The sequence below is a fragment of the Plodia interpunctella genome, chromosome Z (genome assembly GCF_027563975.2).
Source record: "Plodia interpunctella isolate USDA-ARS_2022_Savannah chromosome Z, ilPloInte3.2, whole genome shotgun sequence".
Classification (NCBI taxonomy): Eukaryota; Metazoa; Arthropoda; class Insecta; order Lepidoptera; family Pyralidae; genus Plodia; species Plodia interpunctella.
This window is the reverse complement of record NC_071324.2, coordinates 11,600,799-11,625,697: the sequence shown is the minus strand read 5'-3', so window position 1 is coordinate 11,625,697 and position 24,899 is coordinate 11,600,799. Positions and strand designations below refer to the sequence as shown.

Sequence of the window (24,899 nt, the reverse complement as noted above, 5' to 3'; positions counted from 1 at the left end):
GAACAGTGATTCCAAATCTACTTACCCAGGTCTACGGAAATTGTGTGGAGAAAACCCCCATAAAGACTATTTTTATTTATTTGTGTTATTCATTAAATAGCGCCAAAACCATGTCCCGTCTATTCCACTAATCCCAACGACATCACCACACTTTTCCAAGCAATAATATCAATTTGCCATACCAGTGCGACAGACCCAAGACATCGTGACGTCCAGGTCGTGACTGCAAGCGGGAAAACGCGATAGAGAAAAAATAAAAATGAGTATTTACGATGTTTCATGTCAGGTTCGCGTCGAGACAGCCGCATCGAGTACGGCAAGCTGCCGGGCCGCCAGCTGGAGCTGTACGACCTCACCATCAGCTTCCGCACCTTCGACAAGCACGGAGGTCTCATCTTCTACGCCGAGGCTGACGGCGCGCCCGATCAGTTCCTCGCTGTCTACATGATCAGTGGCTTGGTGAGACCCGTCTTATACTATATTCTACTGTTTCCACCGGCTATTTTCATTACACTTCATCGTCATCATCATCCCACTGCTGAGGCCTCGCTTCGCGTACGCCACACACTTCTGCTTTTCTGATCCATTTATATCGTTCTGCCATCGCATATAATCTTAATCTCAGTAATACCAGTTCTACTGGAAAGTCAGACTTTAACCATAGGCCGAGGAAAATCTATACTTTTTTATTTTTTCCTCCGTCTGTTTTTATTCGAACGCTTCAGGAAGCATCATCTTCTTATTGTATGTTATTGCTAATACTGATGTCAGATTTTATACAAGTCGCGACCATCTAGTAGCAAGTAGTAGTGAACTAAACAGTCAACTAGTGTGCAGCACTAGTGTTTCCTCACGAGCAACTTCATCATGAATAATCGTGTTTGTAGCATAAATAACGAAATTGTAACTATTCAGCTCCACGTAGCGTTTAACTGTGGCGAGCGCACCGGCCGCGTGTCATCGATCCAATCCTACAACGACACGGAGTGGCACCAGCTGACCCTGGTCCGCAACGGAGGCCACAGCAAGGTCACCGTCGACAACAAAGAGGTCGGCGAGACCAGCGTCGCTTGCGTCAACCCTAAAGTGCTCGCGCCGCCGTACTTCTACGGAGGACTTCGTAAAGTCACCACGCATTACAATGACACCGTGGTAAGTTATTACTGATATCAAAAGCTTAATTTGGAGTAGTTGTGCCTTGAATTTAATAGGGTTTTGATGTGTTATGTCCGTCATTAGTATCTTTTGAAAGGCAAAGCTCTGCGTTTAAACTAAATGTCTCCTACACGCCCACCGCCCTGCGTTACCAAAAATGAAATATTTTATCCACAGCTGTTCCGCCGATATGTACTGTCAGCACATCACCTACCCGAATTGCAAATTCTTAATGTCATACAGAGTTACATAACATTAGGTTGACGTAGGTTTTAGTCTCTAATAATCTGAATTGCCACAGGGCTTCTACCAGCCGTTCAAGGGCTGCCTCAAGGGCCTGCTGATGAACGGGCAAGTGGTGAAGGATGTGCAGCAAAGAGTGAACGCGCTGCGTTGCGTCGACAATGTCGAGGATGGACTCTATTTCGAGCCTGCTAAGGGCGAGTTTAGCAGCTACCTCAAGGTAAGGACAATGTATACAATCTAAGCGACCGATTTAATATAAACATTATTTTACTTATATTATTATCCACTTCATGTCATTAATTTAAATGTGACTTACGTTTTTATAAAAGATTTATAACCTAAAACAAAGTGGGAAAGCACGTTACTAGCGTCACCGATAACTAGAAGGTTGTAACAAAAAAATATGCAGTCGAGGTCCTATTTGATTTGTCTTCTCGATTTAATGTTTACCGACTTAAAATTTTCTGTCAACCCAACTTGCCAGCCTTGCCCAAATTGACAATTTCTGTCATCTCTAGTTGGTGAACCACTTCCGCGTGGGTAACGAAGTGGGCATCGCGATGGAAGTGAAGCCTCGCAACAGCACAGGACTTCTGCTCAGCGTGTACGGCAAGAAGGATTACCTCGTCATCGAGATGTTGGAGAACGAGGTGGTTGCCAGGGTCGAGAACGGCAAGGGTCCCTTCCAGGCCAGCTTCAACTTTGGCGAAAACTTCTCTCTCTGCGACGGGAAGTGGCACAGGATTCACGGTAAGCCAATTCATCTCAAAACCTAAGTAATCAGAATTATACACTGGATCTTCAGAATATGACTTGGTTTGCGCCAGATAACGTAACTATACACCGCATCATCAATGTCCTACTGCCTTGGTATCAACATTTTTTCTGGGATGAAAAGTGGCCCATTTCCTTTTCCGTACATTCTTATTATACGTATGCGAAATTTCATGAAGATGGTTGAGTGGATAAAGATTAGATTTTAAGTCAAATAATCCTTCGCTCCATGCTAGTAATGATCGTTTATGTGCGAATTAATAAACCGTTGCCGATTTGTTGTGCCGCACTTTCTCTTAGAACCACACACACTTCGATATCTTCTCTGTTATTCGCACATACAAAAATAATTATTTGCAGCCCTGAAGTCCCACCACGTGGTGACCATCGGAGTGGACGGCCACTTCTCCGACGCAGTCCTAGGCCAGTCGGGCTCCACAGACACGCGCTACGGTCTCTTCATCGGCGGCCACGAACGCGACGTGAAGACGCTGCCCGGCACGCAGTCCCGCCAGGGCTTCGTCGGCTGCATCCGGAACATCCAGATCAAGGAGAAGACCGTCACCATACCCAGCACTGCCACCTCCAGGGGCGTGCATATTGGCGTCTGCCCATTGGATTAGCTCATTCAAAAAACATCTCTTTCTGCCTAATTTCATCCCATTGTAATAGCTGACCTTATCCCACTTCTTATTGCTGACCTTATCCCACTTCTTATAGTTGACTTTTATCGAGTCCGCCAATTGTAATTTTGTAGTTGAACCTGAATTCGTTTATTATATTTGGTCGAACACGAAATGTTTATTTGTAAATCCAGCTCATCCAGCCTGACTTGAATATATATCCATTGCGTTGTACATGATGCGCAACTTACAAGACTAATCAATTTTCTATGACATAATTATGTATTTGCCCCCATTTTTATCATAAATCTACCTATTAAATAAAGCTACAAAATCGCATTTTCTTCTATATAAATATAATTAATATTAAACATACTATTTACTCGAAATTATTAATATCCCTAATTTATTAATAAATAAAATAGTTGGGGAGACTAGGTATCATTTTTATAAGCCAATTTGTATGTCTACTCTAAACTAACCACCCATAAAATAAGGTTTTAGTAAGGTTGTAATTGTAACCCCTCCATAGCAAGTGAACATATTCTCAACTATGTAATCCTGTGTTCGTTTGACGTGCTCGAGTACTACTTAAATCTCCTTTCGGGCTCCCCCAACTATACAGCCATAAACACTAGCTATTTTTTATAAACTTTGATATTTATAAATCTATATACATATACGATTTTTATAACAATATATATATATATATATAATATAATAGTAGTAATATGCTGTAAATATATATATACAATTTTCGAACCAAATACATTAACTGAATACCACAAGTGTCATGTTTATTTCATCCCTCTACAGTAATAATTTTTTAACCACTGAGGAGGTTAGCGCAGGTTTCAATTTCAATTCTCACCATAGAATTGATTCGAAACGAGACGCAGTGAACCAATCACATTGCGCCATTGTGACACAACGACAACACTGCAATGTGATTGGTTGATGGACACGAATTGTCGAGATAAACACCCAGTGTTTCCAGCAAAGAGCACAGCAGCCTCATTTATTTTCTACTCTATCCAAGATAACGTATCTTGCCACATACTGTGTACCTCTATAGGTATTATTGAACTCCCTGTCATCATTCATTCCTTACTTTACTTACCTATTTAAAAAATATATCGAACTATCGATATTTAAGTTTTAAAATTTTAATGAATACACACAAATGACATATAATAAGTAACTTACACACACCCTAGTCATCAATACACTTATTATGAGATTCCAAATCGTATCGTCGATTTAGAATCGCACATTACCACTCTTTCATTAGAACATACCGATTTTCCGTCAGTGTTAAGAAACACGAACATAACAATGAACAATATTTATTACAATATGGTTTACAATAATCAATAAAACATGCTTAATATTATATTATACAGTTTTGTATTTTTTTTAATTCCTGCGTATAAACAAATAGGGAATATTACGCATAGCTCGGCGCAGATGGCGCTACTGGTACAACTTCGGTAAACAAACATTGCCAAAGTAGTATCTTCTGGTAAGGTATTTTTAGTCGTAAATCTTTGACGATTTTTGCCTACATTGGCAATGTTTGTTTACCGAAGTTGTACCAGTAGCGCCATCTGCGCCCAGCTTTGTGTAATATCACCTATTCAAGATTATTAACAATAAAAAATAAAATATTGTTAACATCTATTGGCTTCTTAGGACAATCATGGACACTCAAAATACAATAAATATTATGTGTATTGAATAAAAATATATACAATAATAGTTTCGATGTCAATTCATAAAAATATCAGGTCGGGTCACTAATGTGGGAACTACCAATATGGTGTCACCACTGTGTGGTAGACAACTTGTAAATTATACCCTAATGCCCAATGAACACTGCACAACACTGAATAAGTAAATTAATTTACTTTCGTAAATGACTTATATAGTAAAATAATTTGTAATATTGCCTTGAAACAACACGAACGTGATTGTGTTAAGTAGTAATATTATTGATGATTATAATTTATATTTCCACCAATCACGTTCGATAATACAACATAACATAACATAACAATCAAAAGTAAGCACTTTTGACCTTCACATGACTACATGTATATGGTGGAAAGTCACTGTACTGGCGCCAGTTACCGGCCGACTAAATCGGCTTTTTCAAAATTATTTACATTTTGACTTAATTTTATGATAGACAAATAACGTAGACATCAACATTTCACTACATGCTAAAATATTAAATTATATTACTGATTTATTTATTTTGTCAAATTGAATAATCATATTGTTTCTCTGTATCTATAAGAAGTGAATTATAACCTTAACAAGGGAGAATAGTTTTAAAATGTCCATGCAATTTCCATATACCTACAAATAAAAATTCCATTGTCTCTGGTAATAGCAGATCCGTTTTGCCAAAATAACGTGGAACTGCACAATTTTTTATATAAATTCATCATTCATTCCTTACTTTACTTACCTATTTAAAAAATATATCGAACTATCGATATTTAAGTTTTAAAATTTTAATGAATAGACTTTTTCTAATGGTATTTTATAGACTAATTTATACATTATGTGTCAAACCTGTAATAGTAAGGGAAATACAATTAATATATATCCGCCCGAAGTAGCTTGTCGCTTATAATGCGCGGGCATTATGAATAAAGTCCCTTTGTGTCTCACTTGGCCCATAAAATATGATTATTTATTATTATAATTATAATATAAAATTATTTTATGATACATTATAAAATGGTTTGTACAATTACATTGTTGTGATATAATGAAAAAAAATATATAAATTCAATTATAAAGTCCTAGTTATAAAATATAGAGATTAAAGATTTTATATTATGTAACACAATTTTGGTAATTTATTTAATACAATTTAAATAATAATTACACCAATGTCTTTCAAATGACTAATTTACAGCGATGGAGAGTTGCGATGGGTTGGTCCCAATTGATTACTATTGATTTTTTTTCCAACTACATATTTTTACAGCATACGAGATTGTCTGAAAGTAAGCCTTATGACTAAAGCAAGATTGCGTTCATTGAAAGAGAGCTTTGAAGCTCTCGGAAACATTGACAAGATGAGAGCTGACAGCAAGCAATCCTATAATTTGTCAATGGAAAGTATGTCGATACAGTCGATGTTTTAAGCTCACTTTTTAAGAATCGTCAACTTACTGGGTGGCGGCAATGCGGTGCGTAATAAATAACCAGAGATCGGATATTGTAGTGCATATTTACCTAAACTTCGACGAAGAGGAGGTTTTTATGGAACAACCTCTTAGTTTCTTAGAAGAAGGTAAAGAAAACAAGGTTTGTTTGTTGAGAAAATCTCTTTACGGCCTTAAACATGCTCCACGAGCATGGAACAAAAAGTTAAGTGACACACTTGTAAAAATTGGTTTTATAGGAACTCCTTCAGAACCATGCGTGTTCAAAATACTTTTTGGACAAGAAGTTGTCATTCTTGGTATATTTGTTGATGAGATTATAGTTTTTTATGATTCAGAAATGACATTTGACATTGACAAGAAAGACCTATCAAGATATTTTTCATTAAAAGATCTCTGATTTTTTAAATATTATTTAGAATTAGAAGTTAAATATGAATCCGAGGGTATAAAAATTAATCAAAGCCATTACATATCATCCCTGCTTGAAAAATTTAACATGAGCCAGTGTAAAGCAGTAGATACTTCATTAGTAAATAAGGACATGAAATGGAGAACTGACGATAAAATATTTGTGTCTTATCCATATCAAAATCTGAGTATATTATCACACAAATATTTTCCATGGTCGTGAGTTGATTGATGGTCAACTCACGACCTGGCATATGCTACAAGTTATTTAAGTCAGTTCAAATACATGTTATACTAAAGAAATGGATTGCTGCAAAGAGGGTCCTACAGTACCTGAAGGATAAATAATTCCATGATCTATAGAAAAACTGGAAAGCCATTAAAAGGATTCTGTGATGCTGACTGGGCGAACTGTCCAATCGACAGAAAAGCTTATACTGGGTACATTTTTCAGTTAAGTGGAAGGAGTCGAAGAAGCTACAGTTGCCCTTTCTTCAACCGAAGCAGAATACATGGCTCTAACGTTAGCTAAAAAGGAAGCATGTTATTTACGCTGTTTTCTTTATGAAATAACAGGTAAATATTCTTCAGTTGTCCTCAGTTCTGACAGTCAGAGTGCCATGAATATAGTTAAGAACCCCGTACACCACAACAGGACGAAACATATAGACACTAAATTTCATTTTATTAGAGATAAGGTCTAATAATATTGTAAATTTAAACTACATCAAAAGTAGTGAATCGGCTACAGATTTCCTTACAAAGCCCTTAGGGCCTTATTGCACACAAACGGTGCACAGTCTGGACTTGGAAGTTAATTATTATTTATTTTTTATATACAACTTCGATTAAGTGAAACTTCGGTAAGTTGTAACCTCTGTTGTGAGTTTAAATACTCTTTTCTTATTCTCTGAAGAAAAAAAAATTAAATTTTTGACTGAGCTACAAGAATTATCGAACGTGATTGGTGGAAATATAAATTATAATCATCAATAATATTACTACTTAGCACAATCTCGTTCTTATAATAATGTGTTTGCTCGAATAATTTGCACCTAATTATATATCATTTCAATAAAATCCAATAATAATTCTTGAATTATGGTATTATTATATATATATATATATATATATATATATATATATATATATATATATATATATATATATATATATATATATATATATATATATATATATAAATTTAGGTAAATATGCACTAGAATATCCGCTTTTTGGTTAACCTTAATATTACTATCTGACATTTAAAATACACTCCACAATGAAGATCACCAAAAAGTAAAATATTTACAACAAGAACTTATTACAATCAGATAGCTTTTTTAGATTGGTAATTGAAATACACTAATCACTTGTCAATTTCTACACAAGTATATATTGAACGTATTGCGGACAGAAGGCGTAACAGACAGACAGCACCAGAAAGAATTCTAAAACACCATTTGAGGGACATTTATGTAAGTGTTAATGTTAAGAACCACCTGCAGCGCTGAAAGCGTCCATTCAAACAAACACTAAAACACTTGAATGTATGTAATTACACTTTTTTCGTAAATGGCAACTCTCATGCTATGAATGACATCCTTCTTATTATATCCTTCTTGAAGTTAATGGGTTCGGGACCTGAAACCAAATTTATATTGATTTATGTGAGATACCTTAATTATTAAATTAATAGAGCTATTTGACTATATACTAACTCAACGATAATATATTTTATAGAATACTAACTCAACGATAATATATTTTATAACAAATACATATACAGATAAACATCCAAGATCCGGGCCAATCAGAAAAAAATCATTTTTCATCATGACCTGACCGGGGATCGAACCAGACCTCTCGGTTCAGGGGCAAGCACTGTACCACTGCGCAACCGAGGTCGTCATATAAAGTATTATTGTGTACAGAAAACGATTCTAACGATCTCTTTCATCACATTTGTATTTCATTCTGTTTGTGCTCGTCATTAAGTCACTATAGTCACTATTGACAAATGTAACATGTAATTAAATTGACATATTAATACATTCATGTACCATAAATCTGCTGTAACTTGCCCTTAACATGTTATATATGTGGTAAAGCACCGGTCGACTCACGCTATTGATGCTGGCTCTCGACAATGAGCATTATCGACTGGTGCTGCTGCGAGTCCGTGTGAATCGTGGGCACGCTGCGCAGGCACTCGATCTGGTGCGCCGCCCAGTCCTTCTTCTGGCAGTACGTGGAGCAGTAAGGCGTGCGTCGGCACAGCGAACACTCGGCCGACGCCTCCCGATTGCAGTTCGAGCACTGATTCACAGAAGTACAGAATTAAGCCGGCGATATAAGTACAGGAATCAATCGCAATAATTTGTTAAACATCTTAATAGATAACATAAAATCTTTTTCCAAAAAAATTAACCATATCTTCCAATACCAACACACAAAATCCTGAAATAATAAGGTAATAGGGATATGTACTACTTCCACAGAAGCAGTACGTAACACATTATCATTTCACATTTTACTCTCGCTATTATGTATATTTATGTGTGTGGTAGTACGCCAACCGTCACAGCCCTTTTAATATATTAATAATTAATCTGCGGCTTTATATTAATATAATGACAGATATTTTCGGCCGAAACCTGTTCAAACATTATTTTTTATAAGACTTTATGTGACCGCAACCTTATTGAGCAGCAGGCTCAATAAAGAGTATTGACAGAGGGTGAGAGTTCAACATTTTTTAAGTACGGAACCCTAAAAAAAACAAAGAAAATCATTATCACCTTTTTCGACTCTGTGTCCTCCACATTATTCAGAGACACATGCTCGGCCTCGACCTGTGCGTCCACACTGGCCACCAACAGAGCGGAAGCCCGCTCCTGCTCCAACCTGTCAAGTTGTCTCGCTCCCAACAACTTCACTTCCTCCACGCATTGTTTCAGTTCGCCAGCAAGGCGAACCAAACCTTGGCTTATGTCATCGAGACGTTTCCACACACCGCCCAAGTCTGGGAGACCTGGAATATTATAACTATGATATAAACCTAGCTTTGAATGTAAAGTATTTACTTTTCATAATGTTAGCTCAAGATTTTTTTCTTCAACACGGGATACAATTAATGGGAATCAAACGGGATGAAATATAATTGATATAATCAAGCATTATTTTATTTCGTAATCTGTAGGACAGGTAAATATTTATTTTTGCTGATTATTACATATCTATTTAGACAGACAGATAATCAAAGCTTACTTTAGTTCTGCTGAGCAATATGAGTGGCAATAATATTATATTCATACAGGCCCGGGATAAAAGATGTGAAACTAAATGCGAAACTTCAAGAAGATTGGTTGAGCAGATGAAGTAACATATAAACTCAATCGGCATTTGCAATATTTGGGTTCAAGTGGCAAAAGTTCATATTATGTCATGTGATCTAATTACGAAAGGATAATAAAGAATTGATAAAAGATTTTTGTAAATTTCAACCTCAGTTTTGTCTATTACAGGATTTCAATCAATTTTAGTGCACCAGTGATAAGAATTCGCCTGATAGCAAACAATAACCTTTCTGAAGAAACAACTTTGTGATAATATATATTTTTTTAATTAATAATGATATGATATTTATTTTCTTATGAGAAATAGAGTATATTAATGAGATAGAAATATAGTAGATTAATGAGATAATATTTATTTTCTTAACAAAACCAGCTGGTATCAATGTTCATTCGCATCAACATAAAGTTTTACAATTAGCACCAATTTGAATTTGAACGAAGGCAGGGATACAAAATCAATTTGACATGCTTATTAAAATTTTATACTATTCTTATTTTATACTAATGTTCCTAATTGATAGTAATTTTACGTCTAGCAATTTAGCTTTAAAACACAAGCAAAACAGCGGTAGTTTCGCTCGTGTGAACTACTCTCAGGGTTGTATCTTTTTCCGGGCTAGCAAAGTACTTATTGATACCCTAATTACATGTATGACAAATTGCAAGAAGATTGGTTCAGTAGATTTAGCGCAAAGAGGTAACAAACAAACTCGCTTTAGCATTCAAATACTATATAATATAATACAAATAAGTTTAAATTAGCATTTCATTTCGCACGTCGGATACTCCCCAAAAAATGTATAAAATTAAAAATAAACTCGTTACACACACTGGCATAGTTCGTGCAGGTGAACGCGGTCGACACAGATATAAAGGAAATAGACGCCAAGGTTGGCACCGTAATCGCAATGCGATCGAAAACGTATGTAGGTCTAGTACTTTTTACTAAATTGTGACAATATAACAACTGTGCTGTGCCTGTGACACAAATATATAATACTTCTGTGATTTATTGGGTACTAGATGTTGCCCGGGGCTTCGCTCCCGAGGGAATTTTGAGATACAATATAGCTTTTAGCAATCTTGGATAATGTACCTTACTAATGGTGAAAGAATTTTTGAAATCGGTTCAGTAGTTTCGGCGATTACCCACCTCAATGAACGTTTTTATTTACTTACGCACAATTAAATGTGAGGCACAGAGTTATGGGAAATTTTATCACAAGTTTTGGAATTAATACTTAAAAATTTAAATCTATAAATATTTTGTGTTACAATAATTCCGAAATATAAGTATACTCTATATGCTCGCTTATGAAATCGCAGGCTGTGTCAAAACAACTTTTATTACGGTAATGCTAATAATATAAACATCTCGACTCTCATCTTCGCATGTTCCCGATTCAATTCAAAGCTGTGAAGCCGGGAATACCGGCGAAATAAAGACCGGCTGCCTGTATGACGTCAACCCCCCTTGGGAATGCTATTGTTGACCTATCAGCTGCCAAGGTTACTTTTCCCTTAAGCGTTCGCCCTAGGGTTCGCCCTAGAACTAAAACCTCATGCTAAAGCCATATCTTACAACTGAAACAATTTGTGCTTACATAAGAATAGAATAATGTACAACTTAAACACACATATGCATAAGAATAACATGAAATTACACTTCAAGAGCACACTCTTGAATCACTCTTGAATTGAAGCAATCCTAAAAAGTAATAAGCTCAGCGAAAGCCCTATGCCTGCAGCTGGGTTTCTGCTATCACACACAGACATGAAATAAAATGTATGCATTTGCTGAATTAAGATAACACTGAATTAAATTCGCTGTGCTAAAAGTTGCAGTTGCTAAATAAATGGATATATAATTTTCAGTTGCGAATCACATAGTACAACATATAGACAGGATAGATTCCTCATCCAATCTCGAAAATGATTTAATCAATACCATAGTATAAGAATTTAAATATCACTAATATGACATGGTTAAATTACTTAAAATCAATAATCGAAAAATCAAAGGAAATTCATACCAGTAGCATGCTCTGGATTGGGGTCAGTGTTCTCCACCATATGATAATGGGCATTGTTTTCCAAGCCCTCTGCTATCGTCTGCCAAGCCTCCTTCGAGTGGCTATTACTGCTTGACTGGTGTATGTTATCCACCTCAGTGTCACCAATTACTGGCCTCTCCCTCTTGATCTTCCTTTTAGATGTTTTCTCCTCCGAATCGGCATTTGCTCGCCTTCTTCTCTTATATGGTTGAAAAAGTCGGATGGGACCAGTGGCTGAGGACGTTGATTTAGCTTGGTCAGCATCTTATAAATGATTAGTATTGCATCAATTCCTTTAACGTTTACAACATCACAACTACGACTAATCAGCTATTAGGTTAAGTTTATAGAAAATTTATACTAGGCATGCGTTAACTGCTTATTACTACACACAATTTTTCTTAGAGTCCTTACATGTAAACAATTTTGTTTCAATACAAACAATACAAGTTCAATCCAATACATTAAGTTAAACATATTTAAGTCGAGTCAAATATAATAATCACAATTTTATTTTCCTAAAAATTGTATTGTAAAATCATAAAAGACTTGGTAAGATTGTTTACATAATAAGACCTGTAAGAAAAAACTAAATTGATAGATAGGAGCATGCATAATGCACATCCTTATGGACGTGAATTGCAAGTGTCATGAGCACCACTGAGGGGTGGCCCCGTTCAGCTATATCTAGCTGGGCCCAAAGTACAGGTGAAAATTACCAAATGTTTCCAAAACATTAGGCGTTTTCAGGCTAAATAAAACTAGCAATGGTATGGTAATGAAAGCAAGATAAATAAAAATTCTTATACAATGTTACATTAGGAACATTTTGTAATATAAGAGGGCCTATTTGTCAAATGCATCCAGTATATTTTGCTTGAAAGTGTAACTAACATACAAATAAGAAAAAAGTACCGTTTTTTGTGGCTTCACCCATGAGTTTTTTCCATGAAATGAAAGGAAAGAAAAGAACTTTATATAATTTATTCGAAATATAAAGAAATCTGTAGAGGGAGCGCCTCTCTACTATCCGCCAAGGAGTAAATGTCCATCTAGCTTCACCTCATAATTGTCCATGCAAAACAATGCCAATTGGAGGATTAAAATTGTTACTCTGGTTATATTTTAAATTTTACCAATATCTGTTCAGTGGGATGTGCAAGACAAAGAAACATCCCAACATTCACACAAATAAAAGAAGATAAATAATGAAACAATCTGTTTTTGGGTAGTCTTATATTTTAAAGATAATGGATTTCCCTATTTAGAATTCAGAAGAAAATTACCTATGTCAAAAACACAAAATCCATTGTTTTCTAATATTTCAAGTCAACATGTGTTCAAGGGATTAAATGTGATTTGTTTTAAATATTGTACAATAATATTGTACGTATTGTAAGTTCAATAATAATATAACACCAATAGATGATAGGTGTTCCAATATTTTATCTTTACATAATAAGAAACCAAATATTTTTTAGTATTGAGAATCGTGAGAATGTTTGGAATGTAGATAATAATAGGAAGTTTAATAAACTCACCAGACGGGTCATCGCAACAGGCCCCACAGGTACAACTGGTAGCATGGGGAGTCAGAACGCCCTCATCTATCAGGGCCTGCAGACTTCTTCCCCCAAACCTTAATGTACACCAAAATTATATGTAATGAATATGTTATAAATATTTATTTACTTATAATCTTTTTGTATTTTACTGTCCTGTTAACCTATGTTGAGAACATGTATAGATAGTAAGAATCTCTTATATTGCACATGTCATAGGGTTGGTTAAATTTAAGAGATCCCTACATGGGATATGTCAGTCATTGTACAAGTATCATTATTGTATTAATTTTGTTCTTATTTTCATAAAGTTATTACATACACACGAACCTGATAGATCTTTTCCAGTCTTTACTTGATGCTCTCCCACATATTGCCTCAAACTCACTAGGTGTATACCAGTTTGCGCCGTACTTTATGCATCTTCCACGACCTCCAGAGCCAAGTTTTTGTTTGTATAATTCTGCCGAAATGTTCTTGCAACGCACTGGCAGTATAGGCATGCCAGCAGTCTCAGACCATGAACGCGGGCTCTCGATGCGTGAAGAAACTGCTGTAGACCCACCGCCATTATGACTCGATACGGAACCAGGCGGTGACCCAGAATTTGGATTTTGTATCACAATGTGTGTAGCCTTGATTTCTTCAGTCACAGGTCCTCCCGATATAAAGCCGTTATCCACACACAGCATAGGCTTGAAATGAGGCAACTGGTCCGACGTAATTACATTGAAAGTAGTGCCAGTAAGTAGTGTGCCTACGGGCAACGAGACGGGAACTGTAACGACCCCGTTGGAGTCGTTTGAAAGCCGTGCTGATTCTCTGGCCAAAACAACCGCGCCATCAGATCGCTCGGCATTTTGCTCGGCCGCCGCCGTGACGGCGGCGACAAGATCGGGAGGTCTTTCGGCTTGTCTTGAATCGGGTTCGGTAATGTCCGGCATACCGACGGCGTCCGAACTTCTATTCTCCGCCATAGCTTCTTCCGTCCACACCTGGTCAAACAGTATATAGATTTGCTTTCATCAATGCACCAATTAAAAAATACGTTCCACCCGATTGAAGATTTCCTACAATTACTTAGTAGGTACTTATGCTTCGATTTGACAGAGTCAGTCCGCCATTATAATAGAAAATGAATGACCTTTTTACACACGCGGTGATTATGGCGGCAATTTTGAATTTTAGAAGAAATTTTTTGTAGGTAGGTGTGGGCAGCATAGGTAGGCAGCTAGCCAGACAGAAATCTTATCTCCACATCCATAGATAAAAGAAATATATTCCGCAGCGTACCTACCTATTATTAACTCACACAGACCATTAGGCTAAATGGTCTGTGTTAACTCATGTAATCATTAGGAATCAATAATACATCACTAATATTTACAGCTAATATTATATACTGTGCGATAAACAAGACGTTTTTCATTTTACTGTGTATATTATACTGTATATATTTTATCCATGTAATATATAGGTAGCTACTGAGTAAATATTTCCACCAATCAACCCCACCACCACCTTTGCTTTCGCCATAAGTCCACCATGGCATAGTAATGCCAACCAACCCCACTAATATTTTTGTCATTTGAAACGCAGCCATATTTCGAAGTAGTTGTTGAACGCACCTGATAATTTGACATTGTATTGATTTTTCTGAAATCCATTACGCAATATTATACGGCCGAAAATAATAGTAATAAAGTCAGTATAATCCAGTTGTTTGTGGAGTACTATTTAAATTGATGTAGGTACCTATATAGTTGTAACTTACGCCGTGTTCGGAGTTTGGTGCCAAACAAAATAAAGGAAGGAATAGTAACAATAACATGCAAAAATAATTCTGAGTGTTGTTTAACGTGTGAATGTATATTATGCTTCAGAGTTGAAATTTATTTAAGATGTGACACTAGGTAGTTCAATGTTATTTTTTACTGTGCCTCAGTGTTAAAATTCTATTGAAATGGAAGAATTACGATCTAAACACAAGTCCATCCAAAACGCGGCTCATCATATTGCCTTGGAGTGTATTCATCCTCAGGTAAGTCTGTTATCATTTTATATAGCCCATTCAATGGGTGAAAATTTTATTTGGCGCTTTGGTCTTGTCTTCACAGCACAAGATAGGTAAATCAGGGCTTGAGTTCCTGTTAATGATAAAGCACTCAATTATTGTCACATTAAATAGGTAATACAATCCACCTAAAATGTCCATAATGCAGTAACTAAATGAAATAAAGAAACCATCATTTTATTGAATGAATTAATGTGACCATATTTTATTTCAGTAGCAATGAAGACTCGATTGCATTGGAGCAATAACAGCGTGGTTCACATGGACTATGAAGTACATCACATTTGATTGTTTTTGTGTGTTTCACTGTAATTTATGCTAAATATAATACCTGCCATTTAAGATTGGAGCTTTTTCACAATCATGAAAAATAAAAATCTTTTTAAAAACTTTTCAATGAAATATAATTCGATTCTAATGTGGATTCATAAAACTTCTTTCAAAGAAGCTTTCCCTCTATTCTGGGCCCATTCTACACAGGGAAACTAGACACCAGCTTCACAAAGCAGAATTATTATCATAAATGCAAGCAAACCACTTGTGATGGGTAAAGGCTCCAATCATCGCACGTGTGAAACCAGCACTATTGTTCACAGTACCGTTTGTCCTATGTCTGTGCTTGGACCAGCAGTCGGCACACGGATCCCCGTACCACGTTCACCCATACCCCTCACCTGTCCGTCTCCAGCATGCCTTTCAAAACCAGAGTCCGAAGATGTTTCATCCCAAGGGACTTAAACCGCATCTCGTGAGTATCAGCTTGCTTATTTTTTATTGTTTGGGATACCTGAGGTGCTATTTTTATATAGCTATATTTTTAGTATTAATCATTAGGAACATAATATATATGTATTTAACCTGTGCAATTACACCCAAATAAATTATTTATCTATTGTGTCTCGATTCTATGCAATCGGCAGGTTAAATGAGTTTCTTTTGGCATTTCTTCACAGCAGTGGTCATTCCAAAATATTCGACTATTATTCAGGGATGCTTTATATTAAAAACCAATTAGACAAGTTATTGATTTCAAAAATAGTACCTCTTCCTGTGGACATATTTCTGTGTACTATCTCAATTTTGCTAGTGCCTATAATAACTAAAGTAAATCGTATTTTTTGTGAATATCTGTATTTATAGTGGGAATATTGGTTCTAAATAGTAACTTTAATAATACTAAAGGAACCATACATACAAGTAGATAAGTTGTAGATTTTGTGTAAACATACATGCTCTTTTTTAGAAAGTATCTTACTTAAGGAGATTGTATACTGTAATAGTGCTGTGCGATCCGCGATAGTCCCGTTCCATAAAAATAAATCATCCGAAAGCAGCAAAAGCTCTTAAAACACAATCATATATATTGCCTACTGGCGACCCAAACCGGCCTGACTTTAAATAAAATTTGGTTATTACAATATATCGGATATATACAAAACGTCATTCGGTGCTGACCTCTGACGGGATAATATTGCAGTACTATTACCTATTATAACAGGATTCCCGGGGCACACCCAACGACAGCCCGATACTGGGCCGGGCGCTCTGCCTCACGCCTCGGGGAAGCCCTGTGCCCGGCCGCGTGTCCCACCTCAATGACAAGTTCCAGGACTCCCTCACACTCACCTCGGACACGGATGCGCTGGTCGCCAAGATCAGTGCCATGTTCCCCACTGTCAGTGAGACTCATATCAAGATATTGTTGAAGAAGTAAGTATGGACGGGTTTTATAGTTATACTTTGATTGTAGATATTATTATACTACGTATTTTAGACACATTACATTACGTATTTTAGATTATAGTCGCCAAACTCATTCTCCAAAAATCTATGTCCAGCCCAATCCAGCTAATCATATACAAACTAATAGATTGCGCCAGACATCCCACGTGATGAGGGATATAATATGCGCTCAGTCTCGTTATACTAATCGTACATCTCTTTCATGCATGGGCGAAATGGTAGATAATTATAGAATCTAACTATCCCTACGTTGAAACAGATATTACAATAGAGAAGCGGTGGTGATAAGCGCTTTGCAAGTGGAGAAGCATCCGATCACGACCCCGGGGCCGCTGACGATGTCCCCGTCAGCGGCCAGACTGCAGAAGAGCGCCGTTGGGGTGTACTCCGCTGTGCAACTCGCCAAAGGCATCTCGGGCTCCATGCACGGCTCCAGTCATTTCACCCCACTCACAGGGACGCCACATGGTAAGGATTTGATGAGAAATGTTTTTCTAAGCATTTTGATTGTATTAACTGATGATGATATTGATGCCCGCGACTCAATCCCCTGGATACTATAATTCCGGTGTATTATAAATAAGAACTACTTCCCTCTATGCTATAGTTCATATGGTCTCTTGGAATTACAGATGTTTCAGATCTTCGATTTTTCGAAATAAATAATAACATAATAAGCCGCTATACGGGAAAATAATAGTAATAAAATAGCATAGCGGAACATTATCGGCAGAAATTAATATTTCTGATATGATGAATAATAATGTTCACAAAAATGATAAATATAAACATCGTCAACATTGTGGGAGACTGGTGCCAAAGCTCTAGTCTGAGCGTATTCATGGTTGCTTTCGCCGTCGGGACCTCGGGGCGAAGTCAGCTTTCAAAATTTTTAAGAATTCACATGCCGAGATCACGTGAGATTTAAAACATTAGCAGGCTGTGTAAAGCTGTTAATACAACAACACTATCGACCTACTAGGCCCGTATATATTGATAAGGTAGATAGTTTTGACTCTGGTCGCACCAGAGTCAAAAGTTTTGTAAAGACAAACATCACACTTTATGCTACGTAGTATACTTTTTTTTTGCCGAATGAGTATTAAAAGCAAAAAAAAAAAAACAAATGACGATATTCACGGCGAAAAACAGAAGAAGACGAAAACGAAGACATGGTCCAAGCTAAAGTATGCGATCTTATTGCTAGGCTCGCCGTCCCTGCTACGGCCGGCGTCCGGCGCTTCCAGCTACTATGGCACGAACAGGTCGACCATCACGGAGGGTCGGCAATCGCCGAAGATGAAACTCAAGTGAGTAAACTAATTTAAATCAATTCAACACATTGGTTTGTGGCACCTGCCGCTGTGCCGATTTCTTCCATTAATATTGGATATCAATTTACGCCAGGTACATGAAAAGCATATTCCCTAAAGCCGAAGAGACGCTAATACTTGACATTCTTGCGAACAAAGACAACAATGTGCAGAAAGCGAGCGAGGAACTCATCTCGATGGGGTTTCAAAAGAAAGAGACAGTGATCATCAAGGAGAAGAAGAAGGAGAGAGAAACACCGCAGCCGCCGAAGAAAGTTGTCACCATTATGAGGACATTGGAAGAAAAGAATCAGCGTAAGTTAGAACTTTTTTTTTTCATTTCTTTTACATTAAACTCTCTATCTCTCTAGAGAGAGAAAACAACCGCAGCGTTATCCCGGTCTCTTTCTTGTTCGAAAAGCGTTGGAACCTATTGTCTGCTTGCCTAAAAATATTGGATACATTATTATTTCTTAAACGTAAACCAATTGTTAATTTTAGTAAAACAGAAGATACAAAAAAAATACAGCTCAATAGCGGATCGGGTTATATCGATTGCTCTCGAGAGTGTCGACTATAATGAGGAAAGGGCTGAACAGATCCTATCAGCTGTCATGCAGGAGGAAGATGCCCCAAAGGTAACCACGACTTTGGAGGTGAAAGACCTGAGAAGACCTCTTGATGTGAAGAAAGGGTAAGTTGCATGATATTTGTACTGTGATATTGTGACCGGGAAAATTGGACCTCACACTGTGTTGCTCGATGTTTGAAAATATAATTCCCTTACGACGCATTGAGATTACAGTCCTAGTAGAAATTGATTTTCAACCGTGTCGAACTTTCAATTTCATAGTAGATATAGTAGACTTTAAATTATTGAATCAAAACTGTGACTATAAATTTCTCAATTGGCAAATTGTATCATTTAAAATTTTGAATAATGGAACACACGTTTCATAGACCCGGCCCACCCTGCTAAGATTGTTTTAAATTAACATTCGCTGTTTAGTAACTCACAACACCTCAGCATTTTTAATTTATGTTTTTACTTTAAAATGGTTTGAGGTCGATCACCTAAGCAAACATATTTTTTAAACTTATTTCCGCCTGGAGAGGATAGCCATTTTTTTGTGTTTCCTAACCAAGGGAATGCACATCGTCGCTATTCAGATCAGACATATACTACTTTCCGAGTACTTATCATAAATGGCAAATATATTTTACTGATTATGAGCTATGGCATGGTACGATTTCATTTTTTTTTCCTGGCCGGGTCTGACGTGTATAGCTAACCGTTCTTTGTAGATGGGATCAAAGTAAAATTATATTTTTATATAAGTTTCTTGCATTATTACAAAATCATATACTAATAGTTGCCAAGACGTGGTTTATATTGTTTTTTTTTTTAATTAACAACAACTAAATACTGGAGACTAGAAGTAATTGATTCGAAGTGAGAATAATTCATATTGTAAATACAAACAAATCTCTCGTCACTCTCATCTTTAAAATAATTAGTTTCTTCTGAAGAGTCTTCAATTCGTAGCCCTTGATATGCTACTATAAAAATAATATATATTGGATTTTCTTGAATGCATTTATATGCATCCTTTAACTGTACTATACTTGTCTCACTAATACATTTTGATTTTAAACAACACATTTAACAAACTATCACGTTTTTTTACTAACACTGCAATACTGTAACACACCTTTATTTACTAATTACCCAATGCTTTTTAGCTTGTCACACTAGTGCTGTGCAAATATCATTATGTGATCTTTTTATAATCTCCAAAAAGCACTTCGTTATTGGAAATTTCAATGACAACAAAAATGTCGATGTTAGCACATCACTAAACATTTCTCATAACAATTATTTAAACAACGAACTTGTTGACAATATTTTCTGCTATAAAAGCTGGTTCATATTGTCGCGGCGTCTTTTTAATAAATTAAAATTAATTAATTTTTTAATAAAGCAAAGTTAAGTAAAATATTTGCTTAGCCATCGTAATAGTCGTAGTATGATCGTGACAATTTGAATTATGACTTTAATGGAACAATTGCGTGATGGAATGTCATCAAGTTCGTTGTGTAGCATCACTCACATTCATAAATTGCGTGCGTTAGTGTGAGTGCCGGCGAGGAGGCACGCGACCCGAGCCCCATGGCCGCCGTCGCCGCGACGCGCCGCCTCAAGACTTGGACCGAGCACTTGAAGTATGTTTGTGTTTGCATGCCGGTTCATGTTGGACCTTCAATCTCCTTGCTCTCCATCTACAACATCAAATATATTGAGTACATATATATTTATTTCTCCATTTGTTTATTATCACAACTGGTTTTCTTCAGGCTGATAAATGTACTCGTTTTTTTTTCGGGAAGTGAAAATCAAGTTTTACATTTACATAAAATATATTATGTGCATGTAGTGCAATACATATTTGAAAACATGAAAACAGAATAAATTAATGGAAAAATAAACATAGGTCCCAACATTGACCCCTGTGCGACTCCTAACTTATGTCGCTAAACGAAGACAGTCTAGATCTAGCCGTCCAATAAAATGGCGACTTGTGTTGTGTATTTTGTGATGTGTTTGAGTAGGTAGCATTGTGGTGTACCTACTTGCACTATGCTTCCGTTCGATTTTGAGCATGTCATGTGTGAACTATTGAGTCGAAAGTTTTATACAGTTCTTAATGTTATGTGGTTTGAAATTATTTTTTCTTTTTTTTTTAGAATACCTATCTAGTCTGGAGTGATACGTATCGTATTTATGTAACGGGTGTTATTTTTAGAAATAATAAATGCAACAATTGTATATTAGGTACTCCTTTTAGGAACATCTGTATGTTTCATCTCGGTCTCGTTACTAGAATTAATTATCAGTATTTTTTTTGTTGTGTACATAAAAATAGTTGAAAGTTCGTATGTATTATACATATTGTTTTCTTTCACTCTCTGTCTGTATGTATATGTGCAGTTAAAATATATTTAGACGATCGAAACACTAATATGTAGTAATGAGTATTAATTTCATCTATAAACTTCATAAAACACTATATGAATATTTGGAACGTTTGTTTGTTATAGCATTAAATAATGATAGATTTAGCAGTCATGTAGATAATTCATTATATTCATTTTCATCATTATTATATTTAGTTTAGCCTTTCAATAATTTAATAATTTTTACTTACACAAATACTTTAATAGTTCTTGTAAAAACAGTCTATTTTTCGACTTCTAAATCAACTGCATGTTTTTATTACACCTAGATTTTCTTAATTTTCATTCTAAATGCCAATTTTTAATATATTCCCTTATAACTAGGATAAATATCTTGTACAATATTCTGTTATATGTTTTAACAAATCCACCCTGTTTGATAACTATATTATGATACTGGTATCATATGTTGGTCATTACGAGACGAGACTGTTTTGTTTGAGTTGACACGCACCTCGCTCTAAATTGATTGTTTGTTTTCACACAAGCCAAATTTTCTCTATAATGGTAAGTACATATCATACATTTACAAAAAAAAAAGTTAATTAATAAAAGAACATTTACTTTCAAATATACATACATTTAGTGTGTATTTGTTGTATGGCCGGGCAAAATCAATATTATCAGATTTTGCTATAGATTTCAAAAATTTTAGTCAGAAATCAGTCAATCAATCAAAGCTTACTTACAGCAACTAGGTATGTCTCCATGCACAATCTCTATGTCAATCCGGGTGGAATCTTACAACTCAATTATGAAGTTGACATCTTCAACCGATCGAGCAGAAATTTTGGAGCAATAAGATTAAGAATAACACGCTAATTTAACGCTTTATAATCCAATAAAGCTTTGTAGAAATGACTAACATAAGACGCTTGTATTATAATGTACTGTTTCGAACTTGGTAACTCTTATAAAAAAATATCCTGCTATAGTTTTGTTTCAGGCAATTTAATACATTTTTTCCACACGTTTATACATGCCGTAAATATTTAGCAAGTCAAATTCGTGTGTTTCAGACCTATTTTGAAATCGAGTACTAATAATGAGTCGAAACACAAGTCACAGTACAGCGTGCCGAAGTCGGGCCCCAACCCGACGCTCAGACAGGGGCCCAAGGAGGGATTGCTTTTGTTAGTATCTCAACACTTCTCGTGAAATCACTAATATTTATTGAGGCCATAGGAATTAACAAATTACTTTGGCGACCTCGGTGGCGCAATGGTAAAGTGCTTGCCTCTGAACCGAGAGGTCCCGGGTTCGATCCCCGGTCGGGTCATGATGAAAAAATTATCTTTTTTGGATTGGCCCGCATCTTGGATGTTTATCTATATGTATAAATGAAATATAGTATCGCTGAGTTGTATCCCATAACACAAGCCTCGAACTTACTTTGCTGGCTCAATCTGTGTGATTTGTCCTAATATATTTATTATTATTTATTACTCTTAACATGTTCATCAAGTTTGCCATTTAATTTGGAACATATTGTATGTTAGCCGCGTAAGCGCTTCACAATTTTAACGAAGATCTTTAGCCCTAGAGGATGAAGTAAAAGATCCGTGAGCGTAAATTAAAATCTCATTCAAAAGTAAAATGTTCTATAGCGAAACACAATATCTTCGTCTAATCAACTTATAAGTGGCCAGTAATTTGATTGCCCAAGACAAACAGGAGACTACAACCACGAATATTAAAATGCTTATAGATTTACGCAAGTTAAAGTATATTTTTTTTTACATTTACGTTCATCGGAACAGATTGGACTACATGGCGTGGAATGGGCCAAATCCAGACCTTCGATCGGGGCAAGCAGTCAAGGCAGAGGGCCCGGAGTCCAGGGATCGGACCGCCTCTATTGCCCGCGGCCCTTCCGGCCTCGCCAAGGGCCCAGCTGGCTTGGCTAAGGGCTCCATTTATCAGAAACTTAACAAAAAGTCTGCTAAAATGTAAGTTTTTATGATTTAATTTGGACATAGAATTGACAGAATTTAGTACACATTTTCCGAGAGTAACTTTTATTTTTATACAAATATGGAAGCCCAACTTTACACCCTTGGGGATGGGATTATAAAAAAAATGCCTTGTTTATTTTTTTTCGTATAGTCGTGTCCCCTAGTCGCCTACTGCGACTTTCAGGAGTCACACTCAACTATAACAAGCTGCAATCACTACATTTTTGTTTCAGTGTTGCCTGAAAGGATGAATTTTTGGAAAACTAAGGTGGTTTTTCAACAAAATCGAGCCGTTAATTTGTTGTTGTAAAGGACATCAGTCGTAAATGTGATGTTTGAATCCAGGCCCGGAAACATTAAATGTACCTCTAATGATTGGCAAAAATGTTTTTAATCCATTGCTTCTTTCAATTTCACTCTTTAAGCTATCGATTTCGATAATGCCGCCTTTCACGTCCACCGAGCCTAATTTTTAAGCATTCTCCTTTTATAATGTCGTACTTTAGAATAATACTTGATTGTGTTGTGTATACGTTAGATACCTAAAAATTTAATGATTACTTTATGTCTGATTTGAGGCTGAAACTTGTCACATAAAAAAATATCGGCTTATTAATTTAAATAAAGATGTGTTTTATATCGCGATAAATTAATAAGTCAGCGATTGTGTCGTGATCCAGTCAACAAAAAAAACTGCCCTGTTTATCGCTTTTCACCTCAAAATGAATAATGTCCTTGATATAGACTTAATTTAGTGTAGTAATCAATCTAAATACGTATCAAATCAAGAAAATATAACAAAAAATTGTAGATTACATAAGTTTTGGAATAGGTGAATGCCTATGTTATTGTATTGTATAGATGAAAGCAAAAAAAGCACTTGATAAAGTACAGAAAATTTATATTACGATAGTGTTTAATACATATTTAGTGATACAGAAAATCTTTTTGGGTAATAAATAATATGTAAAATAGAACACAAGATATTAACGTTACAAATAACTACATACATCAATTTTTAGATCATTATTAACTTTATATATTTAATAAAGAAAATTATTTTATATAGAAAAGGTCAAGCCAAAAACAAACTTCCGGTCTGAATATAGGCACCGTGCAGTTTAAAAAAATATATATTTTTAAGATTCGCCAAATAATATCACATTGATTACTCTTAATATCCTTTGAAATGGGCCATTTTGCAGTCAGTTTTAAACTTATGTATTTACTAATCTGTATCTGTCTAATTTCGAGATTGTTTTGTGATAAACGTAGTGTTAGTCATACCACAATAAATTTTGTGGTTATTATCCTTAAATTCGTTCGAATAGTCACCGATAACCACACATTTTTAGTATGTACACGTTTTATATATTAAAAACAAGCATTATTTATATAATTATCACTGTAGTCACAATAGTTATTTGTGGTTC

At 35.8% G+C, this 24,899-nt stretch overlaps 3 protein-coding genes across 16 annotated transcripts in view; 2 read left to right on the top strand and 1 right to left on the bottom strand.

Annotated features, from left to right (window-relative positions):
• The window catches only part of LanA (Laminin A), a 56,034-nt gene extending 52,484 nt beyond the window's left edge, over positions 1–3,550 (top strand). The window contains exons 58-62 of the mRNA XM_053767667.2: positions 287–459; positions 916–1,152; positions 1,457–1,618; positions 1,920–2,151; positions 2,536–3,550. Coding sequence (XP_053623642.1) covers positions 287–459; positions 916–1,152; positions 1,457–1,618; positions 1,920–2,151; positions 2,536–2,798 — 1,067 coding nt within the window. The 3' untranslated portion in view covers positions 2,799–3,550. The remainder of the gene's footprint in view (positions 1–286; positions 460–915; positions 1,153–1,456; positions 1,619–1,919; positions 2,152–2,535) is intronic.
• A 4,380-nt stretch (positions 3,551–7,930) lies between these two features.
• Positions 7,931–14,513, bottom strand: Deaf1 (Deformed epidermal autoregulatory factor-1). Of its 3 annotated transcripts, XM_053768496.1 has the most exons (7): positions 13,697–14,513; positions 13,346–13,443; positions 12,720–12,731; positions 11,784–12,068; positions 9,193–9,425; positions 8,518–8,710; positions 7,931–8,035 (listed from the first exon to the last, which is right to left on the bottom strand). In XM_053768496.1, exons 1-6 carry the CDS (start codon positions 14,341–14,343, stop codon positions 8,519–8,521), a joined length of 1,467 nt encoding a protein of 488 aa, XP_053624471.1. In that variant the 5' UTR covers positions 14,344–14,513; the 3' UTR covers positions 7,931–8,035; position 8,518. The 3 variants fall into 3 exon arrangements, with proteins under 3 accessions (XP_053624471.1, XP_053624473.1, XP_053624474.1); XM_053768498.2 differs by lacking the exon at positions 12,720–12,731 and having other exon boundaries at positions 13,697–14,512; XM_053768499.1 differs by lacking the exon at positions 12,720–12,731 and having other exon boundaries at positions 11,784–12,038; positions 13,697–14,512.
• A 547-nt stretch (positions 14,514–15,060) lies between these two features.
• On the top strand, positions 15,061–24,899 carry LOC128683375 (uncharacterized protein). 12 transcript variants are annotated; one of them, XM_053768948.2, is made up of 12 exons: positions 15,061–15,407; positions 15,658–15,713; positions 16,072–16,188; positions 16,939–17,150; positions 17,443–17,651; positions 18,391–18,493; positions 18,591–18,811; positions 18,998–19,190; positions 20,630–20,719; positions 22,531–22,644; positions 23,272–23,460; positions 23,700–24,899. In XM_053768948.2, the coding sequence occupies exons 2-12, from the start codon at positions 15,660–15,662 to the stop codon at positions 23,707–23,709; spliced, it is 1,512 nt and encodes a 503-aa protein (XP_053624923.1). In that variant the 5' UTR covers positions 15,061–15,407; positions 15,658–15,659; the 3' UTR covers positions 23,710–24,899. The 12 variants fall into 12 exon arrangements, with proteins under 12 accessions (XP_053624923.1, XP_053624921.1, XP_053624922.1 ...); XM_053768946.2 differs by having other exon boundaries at positions 16,069–16,188; XM_053768947.2 differs by having other exon boundaries at positions 15,655–15,713.

Excerpts from the sequence above, each read along its gene's own strand:
- Deaf1 (XM_053768496.1), bottom strand. The coding sequence starts at position 14,343 with ATGGCGGAGAATAGAAGTTCGGACGCCGTCGGTATGCCGGACATTACC. Across the intron at positions 9,426-11,783 it reads CAATCCAGAGCATGCTACTG|GTCTCCCAGACTTGGGCGGT; the intron begins GTATGAATTTCC and ends ATAATATTCCAG. Across the intron at positions 8,711-9,192 it reads AGGACACAGAGTCGAAAAAG|TGCTCGAACTGCAATCGGGA; the intron begins GTGATAATGATT and ends TCTGTGAATCAG.
- LOC128683375 (XM_053768943.2), top strand. The coding sequence starts at position 15,330 with ATGGAAGAATTACGATCTAAACACAAGTCCATCCAAAACGCGGCTCAT. Across the intron at positions 18,812-18,997 it reads ATTGGAAGAAAAGAATCAGC|TAAAACAGAAGATACAAAAA; the intron begins GTAAGTTAGAAC and ends TGTTAATTTTAG. Across the intron at positions 22,645-23,271 it reads CCCAAGGAGGGATTGCTTTT|ATTGGACTACATGGCGTGGA; the intron begins GTTAGTATCTCA and ends TCATCGGAACAG.